The sequence below is a fragment of the Telopea speciosissima genome, chromosome 11, assembly GCF_018873765.1.
Source record: "Telopea speciosissima isolate NSW1024214 ecotype Mountain lineage chromosome 11, Tspe_v1, whole genome shotgun sequence".
In the NCBI taxonomy this organism is placed as follows: domain Eukaryota; kingdom Viridiplantae; phylum Streptophyta; class Magnoliopsida; order Proteales; family Proteaceae; genus Telopea; species Telopea speciosissima.
The window spans coordinates 50,075,619-50,100,053 of NC_057926.1; the positions used below are offsets into that span (position 1 = coordinate 50,075,619).

General features: G+C 38.6%; 2 protein-coding genes and 1 long non-coding RNA gene across 3 annotated transcripts in view; 1 reads left to right on the forward strand and 2 right to left on the reverse strand.

Moving 5' to 3' along the window:
- The window catches only part of LOC122646477 (annexin D5), a 30,246-nt gene extending 21,109 nt beyond the window's left edge, over positions 1–9,137 (reverse strand). The window contains exons 1-2 of the mRNA XM_043840042.1: positions 9,124–9,137; positions 4,599–4,740 (exon numbers count right to left, since the gene is read on the reverse strand). Of these exons, the coding sequence (XP_043695977.1) occupies positions 4,599–4,674 (76 nt within the window). The 5' untranslated portion in view covers positions 4,675–4,740; positions 9,124–9,137. The remainder of the gene's footprint in view (positions 1–4,598; positions 4,741–9,123) is intronic.
- A 5,105-nt stretch (positions 9,138–14,242) lies between these two features.
- LOC122646307 (monoacylglycerol lipase-like) lies at positions 14,243–22,977 on the forward strand. Its single transcript, XM_043839837.1, has 7 exons — positions 14,243–15,253; positions 20,540–20,578; positions 20,658–20,728; positions 21,936–22,000; positions 22,080–22,169; positions 22,310–22,402; positions 22,527–22,977. The coding sequence occupies exons 1-7, from the start codon at positions 14,559–14,561 to the stop codon at positions 22,932–22,934; spliced, it is 1,461 nt and encodes a 486-aa protein (XP_043695772.1). The 5' UTR covers positions 14,243–14,558; the 3' UTR covers positions 22,935–22,977.
- Positions 17,781–18,052, reverse strand: LOC122646308. Its single transcript, XR_006330590.1, has 2 exons — positions 17,975–18,052; positions 17,781–17,914 (listed from the first exon to the last, which is right to left on the reverse strand). It is a non-coding gene; the product is annotated as an uncharacterized LOC122646308 (long non-coding RNA).
- Positions 22,978–24,435: the final 1,458 nt, after the last annotated feature.

Below are 24,435 nucleotides of genomic sequence, written 5' to 3' on the forward strand. Positions count from 1 at the left end.
TCAACGATCTTGAACCTAAGCGCTGAGCAGCCTCTGATTGTGTTCGGCAAAGGTGTTGCTGATGCGCAGGCTATAGATGCCTTAAAGATGTTCGTCAATACGACAGGGATAGGGAGAGCTGGGGACTGGAACCTTCTGCCGCCACCGTTGCCACCACCACTTCTGCGCGCATCCAATTGCCGGCATCTCAGCTGTTGGACCAGCGAAGGTAATGTAGCTCTAGATAGGAGAGATCCTACTAGAGGCCAATTATCAAGATCTAATAACAAAGAATCCTGATTACTCGTAGGACAAAAATGTAGTTTTAGGTCAAATCTAGGTGATGCAATGATCACCAAATAGGCTTATTTTTTAGAAAAGGCCTAGGGTTGGTTATATACATGTTGGGCCTTTGTTCCCAGGGTTTTTATGTATTAGGCCACTTTAATGAGCCTAAACTAGGGGCATATAGGTTGCATACGGATTAGCCCAATACTTAGTTTATTTTCCTATTTTTAGATTGAACCGGTTTAGAATTGGTTGCATCCATTGGTTCAATTGGTCTAATTTTGAAGTGATCCTATTGGCTAAGAGGTTCTTATATCCTATTGGCTAGTAGGGAATCTTCTTTATTTTAAATAGTTTAAGTTGTTTTTAAGTCATTAGGACTCTATTTTGAGTCTATTTTAGTTTCCTAATCAGTTTAAGTTATCTAATAGGTTAGGGATTGGGTTAGGCCTTTCTTTTTTAGAGTAGAAGTCTATTTTTGAGTCTTTTATATAAGGTTGTAAGGGCAAAGCCGGAACACGAATTTGATTAATGAAAAAGCTTTTGCTTGTTGGCTGCCATTGTAGCTCTCCAAGAGTGTGTGCATCCTTGTGGGCTTATCAAGGTGGAAGGGTGGGTGGAATCCTGCGACTCCTTACGCCGTGACGGTGGGAGGATCCCTATTTGAAGGTGGTTTCATCCTTCAACAATCCAAGCTGCTGCCGGAGGAATCCAGTGTAAGTTTGGGTTTTAATTTTCTGTTTTATCCTTTCTTTCCTTCCCCAATCGATCCTCTTTCTTTTCTGTCCTATTTCTCATAAACCCTAGACTGCTACATTCTCGCCCGATCTGAATCTCGGTTCTGTCCAGATCTGCTTACCTATCGAGAAGCCATCCAAATTCGACCATAGCCTCCCTCAACACCATCCCTACTCGACCCAAGTTGCTGCCCCTTCCCATCACTCCAACCGTAATTTCTGTAAAAGTTCCATTAGCCATCAAACCCTAAAATTACAGATCTCCCACTTCGGACCATCAAAACAGGCCCATATTAGGATCGAACCTCCCTCCCATAGTGCCCTAAACTCGATCCCAAGCCTAGCCCTAAACCCCATTAAAAACCCTAGTTTTGGCTATTTTCTTAATTTAAAAACCCAAAACCCTAACCCTAAATCTGCAGAATTTTGAAACCTAACCAAATCCAGATATTTTTATATCATAATGACCCTCTAAACCTGCAGATTAAAACCCTATAAATCCCATTCCCAAATTCCCATCCTAAACCCTAATTTTGCCCTAAAATAGCCCCTAATCAGCCCTAAACAGCAGGCTTACCCTAAGCTTGGTTCTACTTGGTTCCTAGTGGGATTAATTCCTATTCTAGGACTACATTACTAGGGTTAGGTTTATGAATATGGAGATGAATCTTATAGGGTATTGATGGGCAGGTCTAGGAGAAGCTATTAATGTAGGTTTGGATGATGTTTAACTAAAAAATTGAATTTCAAAAAATTAGGGTTAGGGTTTCGGGTTTTGGGATTTAGAATTTAGAGTGAAATTAGGGTTTCTAATGGAAGTTTAGGGCTAGGGTTGGGATCGAATTTTTCAGGTAGCGAGGGGAAGGTTCGATCCAAACATGGGAGGTTTTTATTGGCTGAAAGTACTAATTCTGGAATTTAGGGTTTTTTTGGATTTCACAAAGACAAGGCAAACTAGGGTTGGAGTGGGAGAATGGGGCTGCAAGTTGGATCGAATGGAGGGGATGTAGTATGGAGGCTGTGGTTTGAATTTGAAGAAATTCTGATGGTCAAATATGGCTGGGCAGCAAGATCTAGGGTTTAATGGAATTCAAACACAAAAATAAAGGGGATCGATTGGGGGGGCGAATTAGAGGATTAGAAGAAGAAATTGGTGAACAAGTTGCAGCAAAAATCCACTGCCAGCAGCTTGAACAGGGTTGAAGGATAGAACCACCTTCAAAGAAGAACCTCCCAGCCGTCACGGCGTAAAGAGTCACAAGAGATCCACCTACCCTTCTTCCTTGATAGAACCACAAGGCAAACACTCCAAAGAGCAATAGAAGCAACAATCGGCAGCCAACAATTCTGTTTTTTTTCAAATATTCAACTGTGTGGGAGCCTCCCACGATTTACCTTTATTTATAATAAGGCCAATGGCCAAATCCTAATACAAATTAAATCCTTCCTTCATAAATCATGGAAGGGAAAAGCTATAATTAAAAGCTAATAACTTAGAATACTGAAAAGACCTAATTGACCCTCTACTAACTTAAACTAAAAGACACTTAACTAAATAACTTAAATTGAACCAATTAAACCAATTGGGTGCAACCAATTTGAACCGGTTCAATTAAAAAACAGAAAATAAACTAAGTATGGAATGGAAAATACCATAATGAAAACCTAAACTATGGCTCCCAAACTAAGTCCTAGTGTCAGGACTTCTTCTTCTTCTTCCTACGGGTGTGGGCACTTGGTGCTGCATCAGAAGGTCCGGACTATATGGACGCCATGGATTCCAATTTCTATTTCTTCCCATTTCTCCAAATGCATTATGTGCCCCTGTTAGTCGTATTCGCAGTCCGACCATGGCCACAAATATTTCCACCTCGGACTGGGGCTATTTTAGCCATGGAACAACTGCGCTTAAATGGCCGTCAAGTTAGAACAACAGAATCTCTGCCACAAATCCATCAGCGACGATCCATTATGATCGTTCTGCTCCTTGCTTCGACTAACTGCTTCGTATGCCAACCAACAGTGCTCCGAGCTCAACAAGTCCGCTGCAACGTGGATCAGCAAAACTAAGTCGCTGCAACTTAGATCAGCGAAACCTTGGAATTGCTTCATTCGGCACAGCCAACAGAGCACATCACAAGCGAGATCACTGAGAAGATGGGTTTCTCAAGTGATCTCTCCGGACAAAACTCGTTCCTCCATCTGTATGGTGTGTGCTGCAACTGCAACGAAGCAACCAAACTGTTTGATGAAATGCTTGTAAGAGATGTCGTCTCATGAAATACTTTGATTTCTAGGTTTGCATTGAATGGAGAACCAGAACGAGCATTGCACACATTTGAGGATATGATATTGTTGGGGTCAGTGGCAGTAGCACCAAACAGAGTGACCATTATTGCTATCTTGAAGTCTTGCACGAAGCTGGGTTCCGTTGAGAGGTCTCGATGGGCCCAAAATTACGTATCTGTTCATCATTCCTCACTCTTATCTAATGATATTGTGGTCTTGACGGCTTTAATTGATATGCACGCCAGGTGTGGAAATTTGGAGTGGAGCAGATGGTTTTCATATTGGTTTGAGGACTCGGTTCTCAATTTCCTCTCATATTGCTTTGTGGCCTTGTGTGGTAGATGGTCTTTTCGCATCAACTTTGAGTTGCATCCAGCTTCCTTCCCACCACTTGTTTGTGCTAATGCCGAGCTGAACGCGTTCATTAAGCCTTTTGATCCAGGCCGATACCACAACCCCTTGAATGCTATCACTCAGCTGCCGGTTGGAGTACGTTTAGTGTTTGATCGTGGGAAGCTATACTTGCGGCGTTGTATGTAGCTAAACCTTGAGGACAAGGTTCTCTAAAGGGGTAGGCAATGATACGATCATAGGTGGGGGTTATTGTGTTGGGGGTAGATGGGTAATTTGCTAGAAATAGGTTATCGTTGGGTTAGTCTGTTAGGGGTAGATGGGTATTTTCGTTAGATATGGCTTTATATAATGTAGGTGGATCGGTTGTAAAGGAATCAAGATATTTTATATGAAATCTCTCTTCTCTATCTTTGTTTCTAGGAGGTCACTGTCCTCGAAGCAGCTTTATCCCCTTCCCTTTCCCCTTCTGCAACCCCATCTTCCATTATCTTCCCCCTCTCTGGAACGTAACCATTACATACGGGTACCAGTTAAAGGCAAGATGGAGGACACCTTCAAGCAACCCAAATTCCTAAACTCCTATGTTATCCACAATGGGCACAATTAATACATGCATAATAAAAAAATAAAAATACTACTACTGGTAGCAAACAGAAATAATGAAAGTAGAAATCCAACTTTCCAGACTAAAAAAGGTAATTAAAAAAACAAAACAAAACAAAAGACACCCCAACTTGGCAAGAAGCGTGTTTCATAAGCTGTTAAACAAATCAAATAAACATGTTTTTTTTTTTTTTTTGGGTGTCAACAAATATACATGATTATAGGAAGCAGATAACCCGTTTCTCACATAATCGAATAACAATTCTTACCCTAGAGATACACCTACTTTGAAGCAGCGTAAAGGAAGTATACACAATTAAATTAAGCAGAGAGATGGAGAGAGATTACCCTTGAAAGCAGCTTTAAGTTTAATGGCGTCATCTCGGGGCGGAGGAGGCATAGGAGGAACATTTAGAGTCGACATCTCCTTCTAATTTCTCCAAAAACTTTACTGCAGCAACCTATTATACAGAAACAACGAAGAACCCCCTCTCTGGCTCTCGCTCCCGCTCCCTCTATGTCAATATAAACGCCCGCTGCAAATTGCAACAACCACCAATATTTCGGATTTGAGAATTTGTGAGCTGCCTGCCTGCCTGCCTGGCTTTCTTTTAAGGTTAAAATACACGTACCCCCTATAATGCACCCAATATTCCTTGTACCCCCTAAGCGGCTCAATATTCCACGTATCATCCTTCAATATTCCACCTATCACTCGTGTTTTACACCTCAAATGCCAGATAGGTCTAATCCATTAAACACCACCGTTGGATGCCAAAATTTTGATCATTTACCTTTTGCTCTATTTTCTTAAATCTAAAAATACTTAATTACCCTCACTTATTTGTTGCCCTAAACTAATTGAAAATGACCATTTTACTCTTTGTTTTATTTTTGTAAATGAAAAGACCTAATTGCCCTCATTTATGTATTACCCTAACCTAATTTGAAAAGACTATTTTACCCCTAAATATTTGTTCCTAAAAACCCCAAAATGCCCTCATCTTCCCCAAATCATCATCTTCTTTTACATACCCACCACCGCCACCGCCACCACCACCCACCATTAACACCATCACCAACCCAACCCCTTCATTCTTCTCGTTCTTCTCCCACTCAATGTGCTAGAGAACAGAGAACCAAAATCCCTTAAACCCAATCTCATACCACCTTCCCAAACAAAGAAATATTCAAATTTCTTTTTCTGCATCATTTAACATCAGATAGGGCATTGGATCAACCCATTTTCATCATTTAACAACAGACGAAGGACTCAAAACTCTTTCTCAAAGTTGAAAATCCAGTGTAGAATTTGAAACTATTTCGAATTGAGATCTACTAGTATGATTTTCGTGGATGTCTTCAAAGTGGGTGTAGCCTTCTTCTGCATGTTCTCTAAAGAAGCAAAGGTTTTCAGTACCTGTTTGGAATTGTGATCTGTTCCCCCAATCGCACCATCATTATCGCTCTGTCGATGCTTGTTTTTCTTTCCTGAGAATTTTTTTTCGCTTCTTTGGAGAGTTGATCTCGTTGATGAATTTTGAAGGATTCCACCCATCTGCATCTGCAACTCATGATGTGGGGCTTGTATTGGTCTGTACTGAAATAGGAATTATGTCTTCAAGATCTTCCATCTATTTCCAAGCGATGATGACTTCTGGATCTTCTATTTCCTTCTTCTGAAATCTAAGGGACACAAAATGTGTAGGAGACATCGTCACTTGTTTAACGGTTTCCTTCACTAATTCTTGGTCGATTTTGGGAACTCCATATGTGCTTGAATTGAGAGAGACAATGATTCGTGTAATCGTCATTGGCTTTGGGGGGGGGGGGAAGAAGAACGAGAAGAATGAAGGGGTTGGGTTGGTGATGGTGTTAATGGTGGGTGGCGGTGGTGGTGGTGGTGGTGGCGGTGGTGGTGGGTATGTAAAAGAAGATGATGATTTGGGGAAGATGAGGGTATTTTGGGGTTTTTAGGAACAAATATTTAGGGGTAAAATAGTCTTTTCAAATTAGGTTAGGGTAATACATAAATGAGGGCAATTAGATCTTTTCATTTATAAAAATAAAACAAAGGGTAAAATGGTAATTTTCAATTAGTTTAGGGCAACAAATAAGTGAGGGTAATTAAGTCTTTTTAGATTTGAGAAAATGGAGCAAAAGGTAAAATGGCAAAAATTTTGGCATCTAACGGTGGTATTTAACGGATTGGACCTATCTGGCATTTGGGGTGTAAAACAGGGGTGGTACGTGGAATATTGAAAGGTGGTACATGGAATATTGAACCGTTTAGGGGGTACGAGAAATATTGGGTGCATCATAGGGGGGTACGTGTACTTTACCCTTCTTTTAAATTTGAATTCTAAAAAGGTGAAGATTGCGATTGCTATGATGCTATCTTTGCGTTCAGTCCATACGGATAAGTGCAAGTCATCAGGCCCAACAACTCTTTCATCTTTGCCCAAAAAAAAAAAAACGACATTTTGATGGTGTGAAAAATTGGGGCTCAGAATTGATTGAAGTGGTCAATTCTATGCGTGTGGGGGGAGCATGCCCTTATGCATATTGTCAATGGGAGTGTACGCGGAAGCAACACTGCATCAGGGTGGACGGTCATTTCCGTCTTTTATAGGGGTGTGGTAATCATTTCTTCCACCACTCCCCTCCTCTGGGTCTAGGTGTGAGCGATAAAGACCCATGGGACAGGGGTATGGTAGCACCTCTTTGGCTATATCTCTTTTTGTCAAATGAAATGACCCAATTACCTTCTAATGTGGAATACCATTTTGCCACACCTCATTGGTACATTCCTCTATGTTGCTTCCTCAAAGAGCCCTCTCCACTTCTTCCTATCCAATAAAAAAGAGCATCTTTTGATAACCAATAGAAGAGACGATTTCACCGTAGGAGAGAGAGAGCCATAGCGTGATATAAAATGGTGCATGTTTCTTAATTTCTACTCTGAAAGCCCAGCTCACTTTGTACAAGTATAAAAATGGATTGATACTATCACGTGTGTTTCTCATTTTTTTGTTCTCTCTCCTGAAATAAAGTAAGTGTCGAAATGTTACCAATAATCAAATACAACCTATATTCTTTAAAAAAATGCGGAAAAGGTTTTTTGAGCAGCTAGGGTAGGGTACACTAGCATCTCTGTCTATCACTCTCTACCTCATATGAAATGATCACGCTGCCTTCCAATGTAGGATACCATTTTGCCACACTTCATTGGTTCGCTCCTCTACACCACTTGTTGAGAGAACCCTCTCCCAAAAAACTAATATCAGTCTAACATAAGGGCCTTAATTTAGTCTCAAAAAACTTGAAGAGGGTAACTATAGTTTCTAAAACATGAGGGTTCTAATTTCTAGTTTCACAAATTAAATGTTGAGAATAACAAGTGTAATTTACCCTTAATTTTAATTGGACAGATTTTTCAATTTTCTTGTTTGGGGGGAAAGATCCCCAAAGATGCCAAAATAAAATTGAAATTGCACATTCTCACCCTTATTACTGTTCCCCCTTCCTCAACCTTAATATCCCCCCTCCTTTGCGGAAAAAGATCCTGTCAATCTGGGCAACGTGCAGTGTGTAGCGCTTGGGATTGACAAGGTGCTTTGACCGCCTTACCACCTGCCCAACCCCCTGCCCGAGCAGGGGTAAGGTGGTAAAAGCGCCCTGTCAATCCCAGGCGCTGCACAAGTACTACACGCTGCCCGGATTGACAGGATCCAAGTCCTTCCTTCGCCTGAAAACTGCACACAGAAGTCAGAGGGAACCCTCCCCTCTTGTTTATTACAACTATATCTTTAAAATCTTTCAAATTTACAAAACCTGCTTTCGACACCTACCTATTTGTCTCGTTTGGTTTTCCAATCGCTTCATATATAACGTTTAGGGGAGAGGACTGTGCACTCTAGGGTTTGTTCTTCTTCAAGCCAATCCAAATGCAACCTTCTATTCCCTTCTTTGCTTCATCTCCAAAACCTGAGGTTTTGATGAATACTCAGTCAAAAAATCGTCCTCTTCTACTGGATGGTTTGATCAGATTCAGACTTCCAATGATTTTAGGCTTGCAAGTGCTTAAATAAAGTACGTTGTCAATGTGTCTTTTCGTTTCACATTCTCTCCTCTCTTTCCTCATTAAATATGTGAATTTCTTTTTCTTTTCTCATTAAATATATTATTTTGTTATTTTTATTATTGACTTGACATTTGACATATAAGATTGCAACATAAACAAGGCAACACATAAATCTCTCCCATAAAAAAAAATTAAAAAAAACAATTTAATTTATTGTAAGAACCTTTGCAAAGACCCTATATTTATTGTTCATTACCCAAAAAAAAGGTATATTTATTGTTTTTTTGTTTTTTTTTTTTTTTTTGGTAAACACCCTATATTTATTGTCATGCTATATACAAAATGATTTGACATTTAATTTTTTAACAAAAAAACTAGAGAATCTGTAAGATAAATTATCAAATTATGTGTCAATTTTGGTGTCCCATCTTTATCATTGAACTCATCATGGATAGGTGTTTTATCCTATTGTACCCATAACATACCCTATTATTTCAAGAATTTTTCTTTTTCAATCATTCCTCCAAACATTATATCTAGGACCAAGTTTCCATCTATCCACGGTGAATGGGATCACGAGGGTCTTTTTGGAAAATACTAAAATTCTATTAGGATTTGTGAACCCTAGAATAATGCATGATCGAACTGTCATTTATGGGTGGAGAAAAACTGTCTTTATATCTATACTTGGAGAAGTCACATTTCTTATGAATTTTATCACTTTTTTTTTTGTCAAGAATTTTTCTCTTAACTAAATGTCATTGAGAATCTCTCTCTCTCTCTCTCTCTCTCTCTCTCTCTCTCTTGTATTGTGCACTTGAGTTTGGGTCAAGCTGTCAAGCATGATACCTATGTGAAAAACATATGGACACACGCGGCCAATGAGGGCCTATTCTGCATCTTATTAGGATGGGATTTTTCATTTCTAAGGGGTGGCGCGGCCATTTTGCCCTTCCTATATCTAAACTCTGAACATAGGCGCCACGCTGACAGCCTTCTCTTCCCCCAATAATTATTATTATTATTATTTTTTTGTCAAAAGGAAACTTTCATTAAGCAAACGAAGAGAAGGAGAAAAGGAGAAACTCCTTCTGGATAACAAAGAGGGATTTACAATGAAGGGAGGTGGAGTGATCCACCAAACACGGGAGTCTTAGCCCTGCAGCACCGGCTGCAAGAAGATCAGCTAATAAAGAGTTCGCTTCTCGCTCCACATATCGGAAGAGAACAGAGGGGAAGGCTTGACTAAGGGTCAATATTTCAGGCACTAAAGGCGCTAGATAACATAACCCTAATTCTTCCCTTAATAATTAATAGTAATTAATATTGGTAGACCAATCCTAATTGATTCAAATCTATACACTGAATTTTGCTGAGCTAATCAAGATGCTTGTTATTTAAAAAAAAAAAAATCTCCATTATTTCGTTTACCAACACCCAGTGAACAAGAAAATAAAATTATAAACCCGCTAAACTAAATAAATGCTAGATAACCCTTCTAAAGCTTCTTAATCGAATCATTGACATCGACCAAAAAAACAAAAATCGAATCATTAGCAAGCATCAACTGAAGATGTTTATAAAAAAAAAGCGTCTAAGTAAAGATGGAATTTAAAACGATAGAGACATATATTAAGTCACTCATTCATTTAAGTGGTTTTGCTTTGATAACTTATTAACGGGGTCAATCCACCGTTATGCATGTGGAATAATAATGCGGTAATTCTGACTGTTGGATATCATTGAACTTGAACAATAGGTTGAGTTTCTTGTCATCTCTGTTCGTTTCGTTTGTTTAACGATGGATCTAGAGAAAATCCCAGTTTCATCGCACTAAGCCTAAGTAGCGCTAACGAGAGTCGTTTTGATCCATGAAGAAAAAGCTCAACATCTATCTCTCCGCTTTGGTAGCTCAAAGCCCATCGATACCATCAACTCTACGATTGCTGTAGGATTTTCTTCATAAACAAAGCTCCCAGGATCTAAAATTGAGTCTCGCTACAACTTAAGCTTGAAATGGAAAGTATAATGGATAAAGTTTGCTCGCTTTTAGATAATACATGATCTTTGTTACCCATATATATTTTGTTGGGAAAATAAATACCCATATATTTAATTGCATGCTTATGGTACTTCAACCACTACCAGTCTACTAAGCACTCTCCTCTAGTCTTGAATTTCAAATCTCTTTCTACCCAAAAAAAAAAAAATTTAAAATCTTGATTTCCTGACTTGTCTAACTTTGGTTTGGCTAAAATTTTACATGTGAGCAGAAGATTTTAGGTTTAACTTGTCCACAAATATAGGCTACATCCAACCCGTAATGTGGTAGATATTTGAGACGTCCTAGTAAGCTTATCAAGACAGGCTATTCTATAAAAGTAGCGTTTATTATTAAATCAATGGGAGAGAGTTCCTCGACCACAATGCTAGTGCGGATCGAGGAATTTGCACATCACACCAATGACAGTGTAGAAAATGGTATTATCTACATGGAGCCATATGAGTTAGAAAAGGAAAGTTAGTATCAATGTGGGCCCCACATCTCATTATGCGAGAGGGTGGACGTTGGAATCTGCATTCCAACTTCATGTGCTTCTTTTTCCCTAAATTGTTATTTATTTATGGGTAAAATATTCTTGTCGCAAATCTCACAAGACACCTATTATGCCGTGTGAATAGTTGTTTTTTTGATCAAGTTGTTGGCATGGTGAATAGTTGTTTTGTCCATTTCAAATATTAGATAGAAAAGACACTATTATGGTTGAATAGTTTTTTTGTTTGAATAGTTGTTTGGAATATTAGATAGAAAGGACAGCAGATTAGAATGTTCAAATTTCGAAAGTTTGATTCAATCAAATATCCCTTGTGTATTGGCATGCACCCATGTATATCCATGCATGTATAGAGAATGATATCATCTACATGGGGCCCACATGTGTCAGAATAGAAAATAGAGTATCAATGTGGACACCACATCTCACTAATATATATTTGGGAAAAAGAACGCTAATCGGTCATGTGGTTCTTAAACCCATACACAGGTTCATGTGAATTTACTATTCAGCCCCCAGTCATTAAAAATCTCATTCCATCATATCCCCTTACATGTGCCCTCATTGGCCCTCGTGTTGGTGCAACCGCAACACAACCAGACAATGAGAGGGAGCCATAGCACTGGCAGGGGGAGCAGCATGGAAAGCGAGGCTCGTAGCACCCCCATGGAGCAGTAAGGGACGGGACTCTTATCCCCCGACTAAGGTGCTTCCATTCCCTACGTATGTCGCTACATACCTTCGCCGCATCCTCTCATGCCCGGTCCATCGTTGCCCTATATATCTTTAATGTCTAATTAGATCGGATAACCATTCGAATTAAGAACATAAGCTCGTTACTTTTCCTCTGTGATTTTCTGAAAACTAAACAAGGCTCCCAACCTTCTTAGGCATGGAAAAGTATTCTTGAAGAGAGGAAAATGGTTATGGCTGGATTATTATGGAAGGTTAATTTGAAACTGGATATATAAAAAGTGAAGATATATGAAAATTGGGTTCCTACCCTCTAAGGATTAAGGGTAAAACATCCACTCCTCCAAACTGCAATATAGAGTGGGTATATGAGCTTATAAACCATGGAAACATAACTTAGAATCATACTCTACTGGACACTTTCTTCCACCCATTTGATATCTCACAATCTGCACATCAGGAACTCTGCCAAGCACTTTGCCCCACAGAGGGATACTGATTCTTTCAATTTCACAATTGGATAGCCTTTCATAAGTCCTCATGGGCAAAGCTTTGTCCATCCAAACAAAAATTATCAAAGAAAAGTCCATCCAAACAAAGTCTTTGTACACACAAATTTCAATGTTTTTTTCAAGTTTTGGTGGAATCCAACAATCAAGAAGTTGTTTATTACCTATAGGCCACTGGCAAATCTCCTCCCCTAGAAGTGTACGTGGTCATTCACGGCATTTTACACTTGGCATCAACAACATAGCTTACTCCTCGGCAAAGAAGGCCCTCTCAATACATGTAAGATAATATAACTCCATACACACTCTGTTTGTATGAGCTTTGTGCTTCAAAAGCTATGGGTTCTTCCTTTCTTGTCATTAACATAATTTTCTTTAGCCACAGAGAAAAAAGTGAGAGAGCTTCCAACAAATGTAGTGTAAAAAGGAATTTGCACACTACAACCAATGAGGGACTGAAAAATGATATTATCTATGTAGGGCTCATATAAGGCTCACATAATAAAAATAAGATAGGGAAATGTTAGTGTCAATCTCACTCTTTATTATGTGAGAAAGGTATAAAAGAATCTATACAAGGAAAATGTAGCAAGCTTTTTTCAAAAACAAAAATAACACATTTAAAACCATTTTTTTATGGTTAGATAGAAGATGAAATATGAGATGAGTGCGTGCACCACATGCCAAGTGGTAAAATAGGTTTCGTGTACTCACCTCTAAAGGTTTTAACCAATAAATTTTTATTCCATAAAAAAAAGGCAAAAGTTTTCATGCATGGTCGTGTATAGTGCACGACCATGCCTTCAACCATTGGATGGGTATGAGGAATCATGTACAAAGCACGATTATGTTCATCCAACGGTTGAAAGCACAACCGTGCACATGCACTGCCGTGTATGAAAATTTTCCCCCAAAAAAAATGGTGAAATACTTAAGGGAAAATAGCTTTTATGGGACAGTGTGGTGCAGAAAATCATCGCCCCTAGTACTATTGGGGGTGTTGTGCGCATCGTGCGGCACAATACCGTCCATGTGTGCACAGTGGGTCCCATCATGCACACATGGGCAGTGCTGCACCGCACGATGCACACATCACCCCAGTAGTACTGGGGGTGATAAAGGTTGGTGTGGTGCCCATACCCCATGAAATGTGAAATGACACCTCAGTTGATGTTTTTGCACACGATCTCCCACTACCATGGTTTTAGTATACGGCATCAGAATAGGTATTGATCAACTTGAAAACCAATATGGTAAGGAATTGGTATTAGCAAGGATCAATTGTATTAGACAAATGTGCCACTGATCCTCCTTTAAAAATAGTTTTTTTATCGATTTACTCCTTGTTCGTACCTTATCACTGATATGATATTGGAACGGTATCGGCATTGACAAGATACAAAATGGATATTGAACGTCTGATACAATACGACATACGATAACGACACTTAGAAGTTGGAACCATGCCCCCTACAGGAAAGGAAACATTTGCCCAAAAATTTCTGTTTTTTTGGGTGAAACTCTTTCCAATCCTTTTTTTTCTTTTTTTTGGGTAAAATTCCCAATCCTAATTAATGTCACCGAAACTTGTGACACCTAACTTTCCTAAATTTCTCGCAATCCTGCCAATGCAAGCATAGTAATGACAATGACACAATTGCAGCCGTACAATTGTCCCATGCCGTTTTCAGTGTGGTCCACCATTTTATTACCAATTGCGCCACGTTGGCACTTGAGCACTGTAGCACCTCAATCGAGGAGATATTAAGAAACACGAAAGAGAAATAACCTGTCGCTATCTACGTGTCAATCTTCTAAAACCCTTACAGAAATGTACCAATAAACACACGACACGTGTAAGTCTCGAGGACCCACATTCAAGCAAAACGACAAGGAGCCTCAAAAAATTAGTAGAACGTTAGAAGAGGCCATGTCGCCACATTTAGCCACGTGTCTTCTCTTCTCACACTTCGCCACGCGGCACTCCCTTAATCGCCCGGTTAATATAAGGATTAGCTGAAGAGCGGCGAGGGCAGCTCAACCGTATATAAACCTACTCCCTCTGCAGATAACCAGAAAGAACGAGATCTCTGAGACGCGTTTCGTTCTTCAAATTCCTGAATAGTAGTAGAAGAAGCAAAGAGAGAATAAAACCCTAATTTAAGCTATTTCCAGTTTCCTTATTTGGCGGAATCTCTGTAACCTTTCGCTCTCTCCACCATTGAATGTCCTGCAAAACTTAGTTTTAAGCTCTCACATTTCTTCATTTTAATCTTATCCTTCGATGTTTTAATTAAATAAATTCTGTTGAATCATCTACAATTCTTCGCTGCTTTTCCGGAGTTTGGGTGAACTTTTTTTCCATTCTTAGGTTCTCTATAATTAGCGGAGTTTTCTCCGAAGATTTCCTTCTTTTGTCTTTTTAATTGATTTCATTCGCCCTGCAAGTGGCGATTCTTCTCATCACATGCTCTGCTTAGGACCAACGTTGCCGGTGAAAGAATCAGAGCTTTATATTGTTTCGTGGAACCGATTCCATTGTAAGGAGAGAGCGAGAAGGCTCTCCGTCGGGAAGAAATCGGCAAAAGGAGCTGAATTCTCGATTGTTTCTTTGAAGCGGTTTTATGGTAAGGATAAAGCGAAGAAGCTCCCCGTAAATAGGAAATTTGAGGTCAGGTTATCTCATTCGTTGAGAGGAAGGTCATTGACGATGGAACCGACGGGGAAGATGACCGACGCTTCGTTATCGTTGCTCCTCACATCTGGAGCGAGCGGACGCGTAAATGCTTTGTTATCGCTGCGGGTGTTGAAGAGTCTAGTAATGCTGATTAATGCGTTTGTGATGCTCTTGATCGTGCCATTCCGAGGGCGGAGACGCTGTGGGGTGACGGCATCGGCGGAGAAATCACCAAAGGATGAGAAGCAAGAAATTAGTAGTCTCAGGAAGACTACGGTGTTGCGTGTCCCTGCGGCAATGGTTCCTCGGAAGAGCAATTCAGCGGCTTTGACGGATCAGGAGGTGGCCGCAAGGAGAGCGCTTGCAATCAGGCGCGCAACTCAGGACAAGGACAGTACCTCAGCTAGAGAAATTTTCCTCTTTGTTACTTCGAGAGGTGAAACGCTATTCACGCAAATGTGGACACCTGTTTTCATTAAGATCAAGTAAGTCATTTTTTTTTAATTCGTCTTATGTATTTATTACTTCTGTTATTTTGGAGGAATGTAGTAAAATTAGGATTGTTTGCCTTATCTGCTAACCTCATTTATGGATTTGGTGGCACATTTATGAGGAGATTCCATTTCCCTCATTATAATGCAAGCACAGAACAGTTGGTAGGCTCATAGCTGTTTCTATTCTCCGGCTTCAGTTGTCTCTGAAGTCTAAACTTGAAAATTGCAGTTCAGAGGAATATGAATTAAAAATTTCGCTGGTTTTGTCTGGAATTGATAATGTTTGCTTTTTTCTAGAGCGGTTAAAACTTTGATTCAAGTCTGAATTCTGAAATATCCTTGGAAGCAAATTCTCCTACCTACATTCCTGTTTATGGCATTAATGTATATATAATTTATAAGAAAAGCTTGATGAAAATTTTTAATGATATTATACATCTCTCTTTCAATCGGCATTTCTTTCCACTGCATGGGCTATGATTGTGGCTTTTGTCTTGGTATTTTTTCCATCCCATATGGGCCCTGTCTTTACCTACGTGTCTGAACACACATGTCAATGGAAAAAAAACTCTCTTATAATCAGTAACTAAAAATGGTTTAAGTATTAGTTCTCTTCTTCCTCTTTCTTTTTTATTATAATATTTTGGTGGGTAAACCTCTTTGTTTTCTTCTGAATTCTGATGGTACTGGTATCATAGTGGCAAAGGTCACGGTATAGTGTCAGAGGAAAGCATGCAATCTTGCATCACCGTTGGATGAGATTATCCATGAATCGTATAGTCTACTTTTCTGGTATCATTTTATTGTGATGAGGTAGCAACTAGCAACACCATTAATTCATTTCTCAATGTGAACAGATTTTTCTGTCGGCAAAAGATTTTTGTTTTATCTTTGTTCCAAATGAAATCTGACATGGTGGGACTAGTTTCTATGCGTATATTTATATTGATGTATGATTTTTGTACTATCAGCATTAGTGTTATTGATTTGTTCCTTTTTGCAGGCTCTTAAGTTTACAGATAAAACCTTCAGTATTTTGCTATCCATTTCAAGCACTGAAGCTGAGCTGCTTGGTAACAGTGGTCCATAGTTTGTTCAAGTAATACAAAAACAATTGAAATCATAAGTTGATAAAAAAAAATTTCGACAGGGAGTAAGGGACCATGGGTGATATTCAATATACCTAATTCCATTTTCCTTTAAAATTTCCACCTGTTACTAGTTCTAAAATTTTTTTCTTTGTACTTTACATATACCAATTCCTGTTATGAAACTATTTATTCGTATGACAGTGCTCAGTATATGAGCTTTGCTGGTTCAGTGCCACCAATTTGACCCCTTTGAATTTCAGGGACCATTCAAGAATAATAGAACTGATTTTTGGCTACACAAGTAGATCCAAGCATATGAACAAATTCTTGAGAGTTGTTTAACTCCATATTGTTTACCTGAGGTCTAGATGTCTAGCATGATGAAACTGTTCACTAAGATACTTAATACTTGACCCTTTTCAGGCTCCTTTCTAGATACTGATTTATTCGAGGGTAGGAAGCAAGTTGTTTGGAATAAACCAAAATTAGGTAGCAAGTTGTTTAACAAAAATTTACATTATAAATTCCTACCCTGGGAAAATCTCTGTTGAGGCATTTCTCTTAATCTGCTAGTGGTAGACAAATTAGATTATTAAGAAATATTGACATCATGCACATCATGAAAATTCAGTACTTGTTTAGTGTGTGCAGTTAAAACTGTCATAACAATTCATTTTGTTCATTGTAGTCATCACTAAAAACTATGTTGAAGACAATAGCTATAGAATTCGTTCAACCAAATTCATGTTTTTTGCATGTCTTCATCGAAGTTGGTGGATATGAGTTTGGGCCAGCTATTAATGTTGTTAATTTTTGTTAAATGAGTAAGCATCCTCTGTCTGCACCATGGTTGGAAGCCCTTCCTGCTGTCTCAGCTTATCTGCTGCATGGCAAGGTCTATTGGTGACTCAACATGTTGTTTGAATCATATAGTTTTCATTCCGATCTACATTTTTACACATGCCAGAGCAATGCATTAAGCATGGTTTGAAAAGGGGGTTAATTATCATTTTTCAGTCAAATCGTCATGGTCATGTGTCTGAACAATGCTTAATAGTTTTTTTAAGAAGTTAACTCTAAGTGAAGAACAGGGACCATAAAAATTAAATAAGGGAAAACGCCTACATGTTGGGCCACATAGTTGTGGTAGGCCACTAGATTTGACATCTGGCCGATTTAGGGGGCTCCCCATCTATCCAATGCTCAAATGGCAGAAATGGGTGAGACAGCAGGGAAAGCTTCTGATAATTCAGATGCATCTTTCCCCATGAACCATGAACTCTGTTGGTGGTTTTCTGGCACTTAACAATGGAATATTTAAATGAAAATAACATTCCAGGCTTCTTTTTTTTTTTTCTTCAATCTCTTCGATTAGCGATGTTTGCATCATTTCTTCCATTTTGCAAGCCGAGTTTAGGCCAGCTTACCTTCTTTGCATGTAAGGATTTCTCAATTTTCTTTTATTAACTAATAAAATGCTGGAATCATAACATCTAACTTAAGAGGATATTCGGTCAGACTGACCTTTCAACTGTTGGTGTTATGTTTGAGTGCAAAACAACTTTTTTGAGGGTCTTTAAGAAAGTTGTAAAATGGAAAACTGCATCTTTCCAGGTCTCACATGCTTGATTTATCCACTTTCTTCTTTTGTGCTTTGTACTGGCAACCATACTACAATCCAATGTGGCATTGGCTACAACTAGGTAAAACATCACTCTTCCCAACCCCCACCCTTTCTTTCTTATCTCCTCTCCATCAGCATGTTTCTGCCCACCTCATTTTCTGTTACCTTCAATGATTGGCTGACTCCTCTTAGTTTTGTATCTTTAACTCTATTTTCTTGCATCTTTAATTTCCATGGTTATATAAATCTGTCAGTCATTCATGTATGAAACCAAAAAAATGTTACTTAATGTTGTATAATTTCCTTCTCTGTTATAGATTAATCATTGCTGATTTTCAGCTCCTTTGTTTTTTTCTTTTTTTTGGTGGGTATGGCTTTCTTCATTTTTATTGCTTATTTCATGTTTAGGTCATTCAGGTACAGCTTCAGAATATTGAAAATCAGATATAATTAATGGAGCAAACCTTTCTGTTTTTCTGTGGTGTGGGCTAGTCTCTCTTCTTTTGTTAATGCTGATTCTCATGTTTAGGTCATTCAGGGTACGCCTTCAGAGTATTGGCTTATTCATCACAGAATATCCACCTATGCCAATCGTAACAAGAGAACTAAGACCACCTTTGAGAATGTACAAGTTGACCCATCCAATACTTTAATAATCTCTGAGGAGCTTTCTTTCCACAGATTAATTTCCCAAGTAGAGCCTTCTCCCATCTGCTAAGAGAATCCAGCATGTCCTGAGTATTTAGATTGTTACAACTACATATATAGTCCTATCTGACTAAGGGAAGCAAAAGTAGTGCTATCTGACCAATTCACTAGCGAAAAATCAGATTTGTTCCACACTACCTATTTGACTGTGCCATAAAAGTAAGGCATATGAACTCATAATCTGAGGGTACAACCTTAGAAGCTGCAGAAGCATCTGCAAGCCTTCTGATATTATTACTTGAAAGAAAATAACTGTATCCTTTTTCAGACTGAAGCAATCTCTGATTTTATATTCCTCAACCAAAAATTACATTATTTTTGCAAGATCTAAAGCATTTCTGAAAGTTCTGCAGAGCTTTTTAAATTTATCCCTTTTTTTTTGCACTCATCATATTATTAAGTAACTATGACCCTTCAGAATTTGAAAGATTTCCCTCTTAGGAAGATTCAACAGACAATGTGTTGCAACTCTTAAATAACACACCACTCTTTGTAGTTGTAGAACATTACGGATGTTCTTCTTTTGCATGAACTATGGTGTCTGCACTAGGAATCACAGAGGCCTTGTATAACCTAAACATCATTCATCAGCTTATGGTATTTCAAGGTGGTACAGATTCTTATCCCTTCCTCAAATGACACTTTTGCATTGGTTAGCCTCTTTTTCATGTCATATCCAAATGAAATCTAATGGTCTTGTAGGGAACTACATGTAAGAGCATGAAAGCTTTATAGATCTCAATGCTTTGTAATAAATAAACATATGCATGAAATTAGTGCAGCTCCGATAAAAATGCTGAGATATTGAGTAGCAAGGCTAAGAAGGATAGAACCAGAAATGGATTCATTCAGTGGATCTCAGTGGATCCATGTGTGGGATGATGAGGGAGTCAGTGGAGCTGATTCAGCTATGTGCAATGACAACCGATGAATGCTAGATGGAAGGAATGAGACAATGCAACATGGAAGTGTTATGACACAATAAGGCTGAATATCACTAGGTTGATGCGGGTAGGGAAAGACTCCGGATTTTGAGTTTACTTGAGATTCCACCTTAAATTGAGTGGATGGTCAAACATAATTCGCAAAGCCAACACCATATGGTTGGTATAAGGCTTACTGAGTTGTTGAGTTGTGTGGAGGTTAAAGTGTATCTTATTTCCATATAGTTGTTTGCCCGAGTACATAAGGAATTACATGCTTATTTTGAGGAAGGCATTGATAATTAGAACTTTGCTGTGGCTAAACCTGATGGAGAAAGAATTAGTTACTGTGTTCCTTTGTGATGGAAGTAAGTGAACAGAAGTAATGGAGTAGATTCAGAGATGAGACCTAATCATAACTTCAACGGTTTAAAAGAAAGGAGTGGAGAGACCTTAATGTTGGGTCTGCTTTGATTAAATCAGAATTGGTGTTTTTCTACAAGTTAGAGCTAAAGTGCCACCATAAATTCAAATTATTATTTATTCTGTCAATTGTATGTAGTCCCTAGAATCATGTGTCTTTGTTGAGTTGTGGAAAATTACCTACTATGGGGTTTATTTATCAATGCATCTTTATTTGTAGATTACAGATGTAGGAGGTCAGGTGGTTTCTTGGTCCTCCGCCAGTGCTTGTGGATTTAAGGGCACAAGATATGTTAATTTCCTTTTTAGCTTTCAGTTCATGAGTTCCTTAAATATGTTTAAGCTTAACCTGAAAGGGCAAAAATAAAAAATGTTATGCTCTTTACTATGCCCCAAGGAAAAGTACTTTGCGATCCAAATTTCAGGTTCATCTAATTCAGTGGACTCGATGCTTCTTAGCTGCAACCCACTAAATCTGGCTACTAATGTACATGTTTAAATTCGGCAGGGGAATTGCTATTATTTTACATGGCCTGAATGAGCACAGGTATGTGTAGGTCTTCTTCTCTCCAAGCTCCAAAGTTATTAGAAATGGATAACTAAACTTGACATACCTTCTGAAACAGTGGCAGATACAGTGACTTTGCAAAACAGCTTAATGCCAATGGCTTTAAAGTTTATGGAATGGATTGGATTGGTAAGTTTGCATCAAATTTAAATGAATTTCTGGGTCTCCACTTTGTTGATGAATTTTGATTTCTCTGTCACACTTCTTGGCCAGACACAAACTGTTATTCTCATTATCCTAGTTATATTTAAATCTTTATTTCTTGACCCATGCACCTCATTATGTAATCTTACACTTACCTATGTTGATTGATATGCAATAGTAACTTCACCAGTTCGTTCTGAGTTGAACTCCAAAATCAAATCTATTAGTTGAAAACACCATCTAGTCCAGTCTGCTTAGTTACTGCAAATATTGCATATATATATATATATATATATATATATATATATAGAGAGAGAGAGAGAGAGAGAGAGAGAGAGAGCATCTGCTAAAAAAAATGACTCACAAGGTTCTTAATGTAGATGGGGTTCAGCTAAGAACCACTCTATAGTAGGATCAATGACAGGTTGCAGCAGAACATCATAATAGCAATAAAACCAGAATTAGTAACTTAGGAGGTAGATGTCCAAAGGGGGCTGAAGAACCTGATTACCAGGCTTTTAAAACATTAGGTTAGAACTGTTAGATGGTTTCTCTTGAGAAGTTATTCACTCCAATACTAGCATAGTTTGTAAAGAAAGAAGTTAGCATATTCTAGGCTTATGCTAGCTGTTGCCGCTAGATTCCGACCGGGCTGATGTGGACGACCTGTAAAGAGGAATAGATAATGGATTGATAAACCCGAGCTTAACTCGTGGTTAATCTTTGATGGTAAAGTCATATCCGGGCAATAGTAAAGTGAGAGTGAAATACGGTAAGATTAATAAATGTGATTACCTACCCCTGTCCGTCACTGTTCTTTTTATAGTTCGGGTCGATTGAACAGCAACAACCCACTTGGGTGGATGGTTAGTTGTAAAAGCCTCACAGTGGTGGGTCGGTTGGGATGATTCATCTGGTTGGAAGTGAGTAGAAGGCTTAATATCCCAAATGCATTTCATGGTAGGGGCCCTATTTAGCTACTCGAACTTTCATGTCACCCCTCCACATGTTTATGTATTTTCTATGTATATCACTAGTCAAACCTGAATCAATTCTGATAGGTTGAGCTGGTAAAACTTAATGTGCATGATCATGTTTTTGAATTTCTGTTAGTGTGTAAATACATTCTATCTTCTAGATGTAGTTATAACACTAATTGCTTGATAAAGAGCTCTGCTTTCTTCTTTCTCAGGGCACGGTGGAAGTGATGGGCTGCATGGCTATGTACATTCTCTTGATTATGCTGTTAGCGACATGGTATATTCTCTCTTACAAAGTGTATTTACAAGAGGACTGTCTGTTTATGACTGAGCTCAATACTTTTAGATATTTTCAGAAAGCATTTGTGGAGAAGGTCACTGCAGAAAATCCCGGTCTTCCATGTTTTTGCTTTGGACATTCAACAGGTGCAGCCATTGTCTTAAAGGTAAGATCTGTTCCGATGAATGACCTTCAATGGACAGTCTTTATCACAAATAAAAGAACCGAGTAGGGGAGGACCATATATTTCTGATTTTAACCTAATATTTACTCGTATTTAATGCTCATTTTCATGGAAAACGGAAGGCATTGTTGGACCCAAAGAGTGAAGCCCTCATAGAAGGTGTGGTTTTGACTTCACCAGCCCTACGAGTTCAGGCATCCCATCCAGTCTTTGGGGTAAGAATTTTCTCCATCTGCCTCTGCAGGCCAGGAGTCCTATTTATAATGCGAAACTCGAACATTTTCTAACAGTCACGTTTATGACTCGCAACTACTAATTCATTATTTCCTTTGGTGGTAGGTGCTGGCTCCTATTTTCTCATTTTTATTACCTAAGTATCAATTCAGTGGTGCAAACAAGAAGGGAATGCCAGTATCTCGCGACCCTGAGGCTCTAGTAACCAAGTACTCAGACCCACTTGTTTACACTGGTTCAATGAGGATCAGGACTGGCTCAGAGATTCTCCGAATCACAGCCTATTTGCAGCAGAACTTGAGAAAACTAAGTGTACCATTTCTAGTTCTCCATGGCACTGCTGATACTCTTACTGATCCTGAAGCCTCACTAAAATTGTACGAAGAAGCCTCGTCAACTGACAAATCGATCAAATTGTACGAAGGATTCTTACATGATCTCCTTTTTGAGCCTGAACGAGATGATATTGCTAACTACATCATCGACTGGTTGAATTCTAGAGTGAAGGTTTAAGGTAGAGAGCATGAAGGGAATGAATGGCACAACGATAACTTGACTAAAGATGGCAAAATTACCACTGTCGCATGCAATTATTTTGCTAGATTGCCATCTTAAAGATTGTCCAATTGAGCTCAAGGTGGTTAACGTTGTATATATGATTAGTTTGCAATTTCTGCCTTGTATGTGGTAGACACAAACACTTAATTAATTAATTAATTAATGATAATGATTTAAGCGGGAAAATCGACTTCACTGGTTGATTAGTTTTCTTAACAATTAAAATTTTATATTTGATTTCCAAGCAATGTCACCATTGGAATCTGGAAAATCTGTTCTTGAAGTTGCAAATTCAAATCTAATGATACACTCGCATCAATGTCTGACTGCAATTTGGAATTCCATATCAATCACGATTCACGACATCGTGAATCTGTAGACATGGTGACCAAGGGGAACCTTAAGAACTCTTTTTATGTTATTCACTTATTTGGCCCATATCCACCTAAGAGTTTATTATTTTTACCTGAATTACCGATGGAAGCTTGAAGGCCCCTTTACAGGCCCAAATGGTAAAGATAATTAATATCAATATATTAATATATTCATATGAGAGAGAGAGTACCTGGCCATATTGTTATTGTATTATTATATTAATGGGCGAGAGAACGCTAATCGGTTAGGTGCCTAGCGTGGCTCCCATGCCTAGACACAGAAACTACCCTGTCTTGTGGAAATGACCACCTTGCCCTCATGAAAAGTCAAAAATTCCACGGAACAACAGGGTTTAATACACAAAATTGTGTATGGCATATAAAAACATAGGTACAGGAACAATGAGCACGAATAATAAAATATGCACATACTCGAATACGTGGTTCTGTAAAACCATCTATGTCCATGGAATGAGAGCTAATCTTCAACTAAGAATCAAGAGAGAAATGGTATGACCTTTGTGTTTTGATTCTCAAACCCAAGCTCCCTTGGACATCCTTCTCTTATCCCCATTCCTCACATTTTGGCTTTTCACTACTTGGATTTTCACTACCCCTCTCCTCTTGGTAGACACTTCTCTCCTTCTATAGGACTTCTCTTCCTCTTTTGAAAGACTTCACCTTTTGGAAGATTCCAACCCTTCCACTCTCTCTAGCTTGGTGTCTCTTCACTTTCCTCATTAGAAGACCCTAATGGATAATCCAATATATCGAACCATTGAACCAAACCCATCAACCGGTCAACATAAAAGACACCAAACCCAACAAAATGAGGTTGATTAAGCTCAAGTAATCATGACTTCTTAGGGTTTTGACATGATCTTTGAGGTCCAAATTGCAAAAGGTTATCTAATTTTATGCTGAATTAGGTGTAGAGAATTTACATACGACAATTATCTACCTTTATCTTTAAATCTCCCAGAACCAACTACATTGATCAATATGAGTTGGAAGTAGATAAATTTGTAGCACTTCAACTCTAGTGAACCATGGGAATTTCCTGTAGTGTTTGGAATCTAACA

Bases quoted from the DNA above. Each gene is read 5' to 3' on its own strand.
- LOC122646307 (XM_043839837.1), top strand. From the start codon at position 14,559: ATGCTCTGCTTAGGACCAACGTTGCCGGTGAAAGAATCAGAGCTTTAT. The intron at 20,579-20,657 runs GTATGTGTAGGT...CTTCTGAAACAG, and splicing joins CATGGCCTGAATGAGCACAG to TGGCAGATACAGTGACTTTG. The intron at 22,170-22,309 runs GTAAGATCTGTT...GGAAAACGGAAG, and splicing joins GTGCAGCCATTGTCTTAAAG to GCATTGTTGGACCCAAAGAG.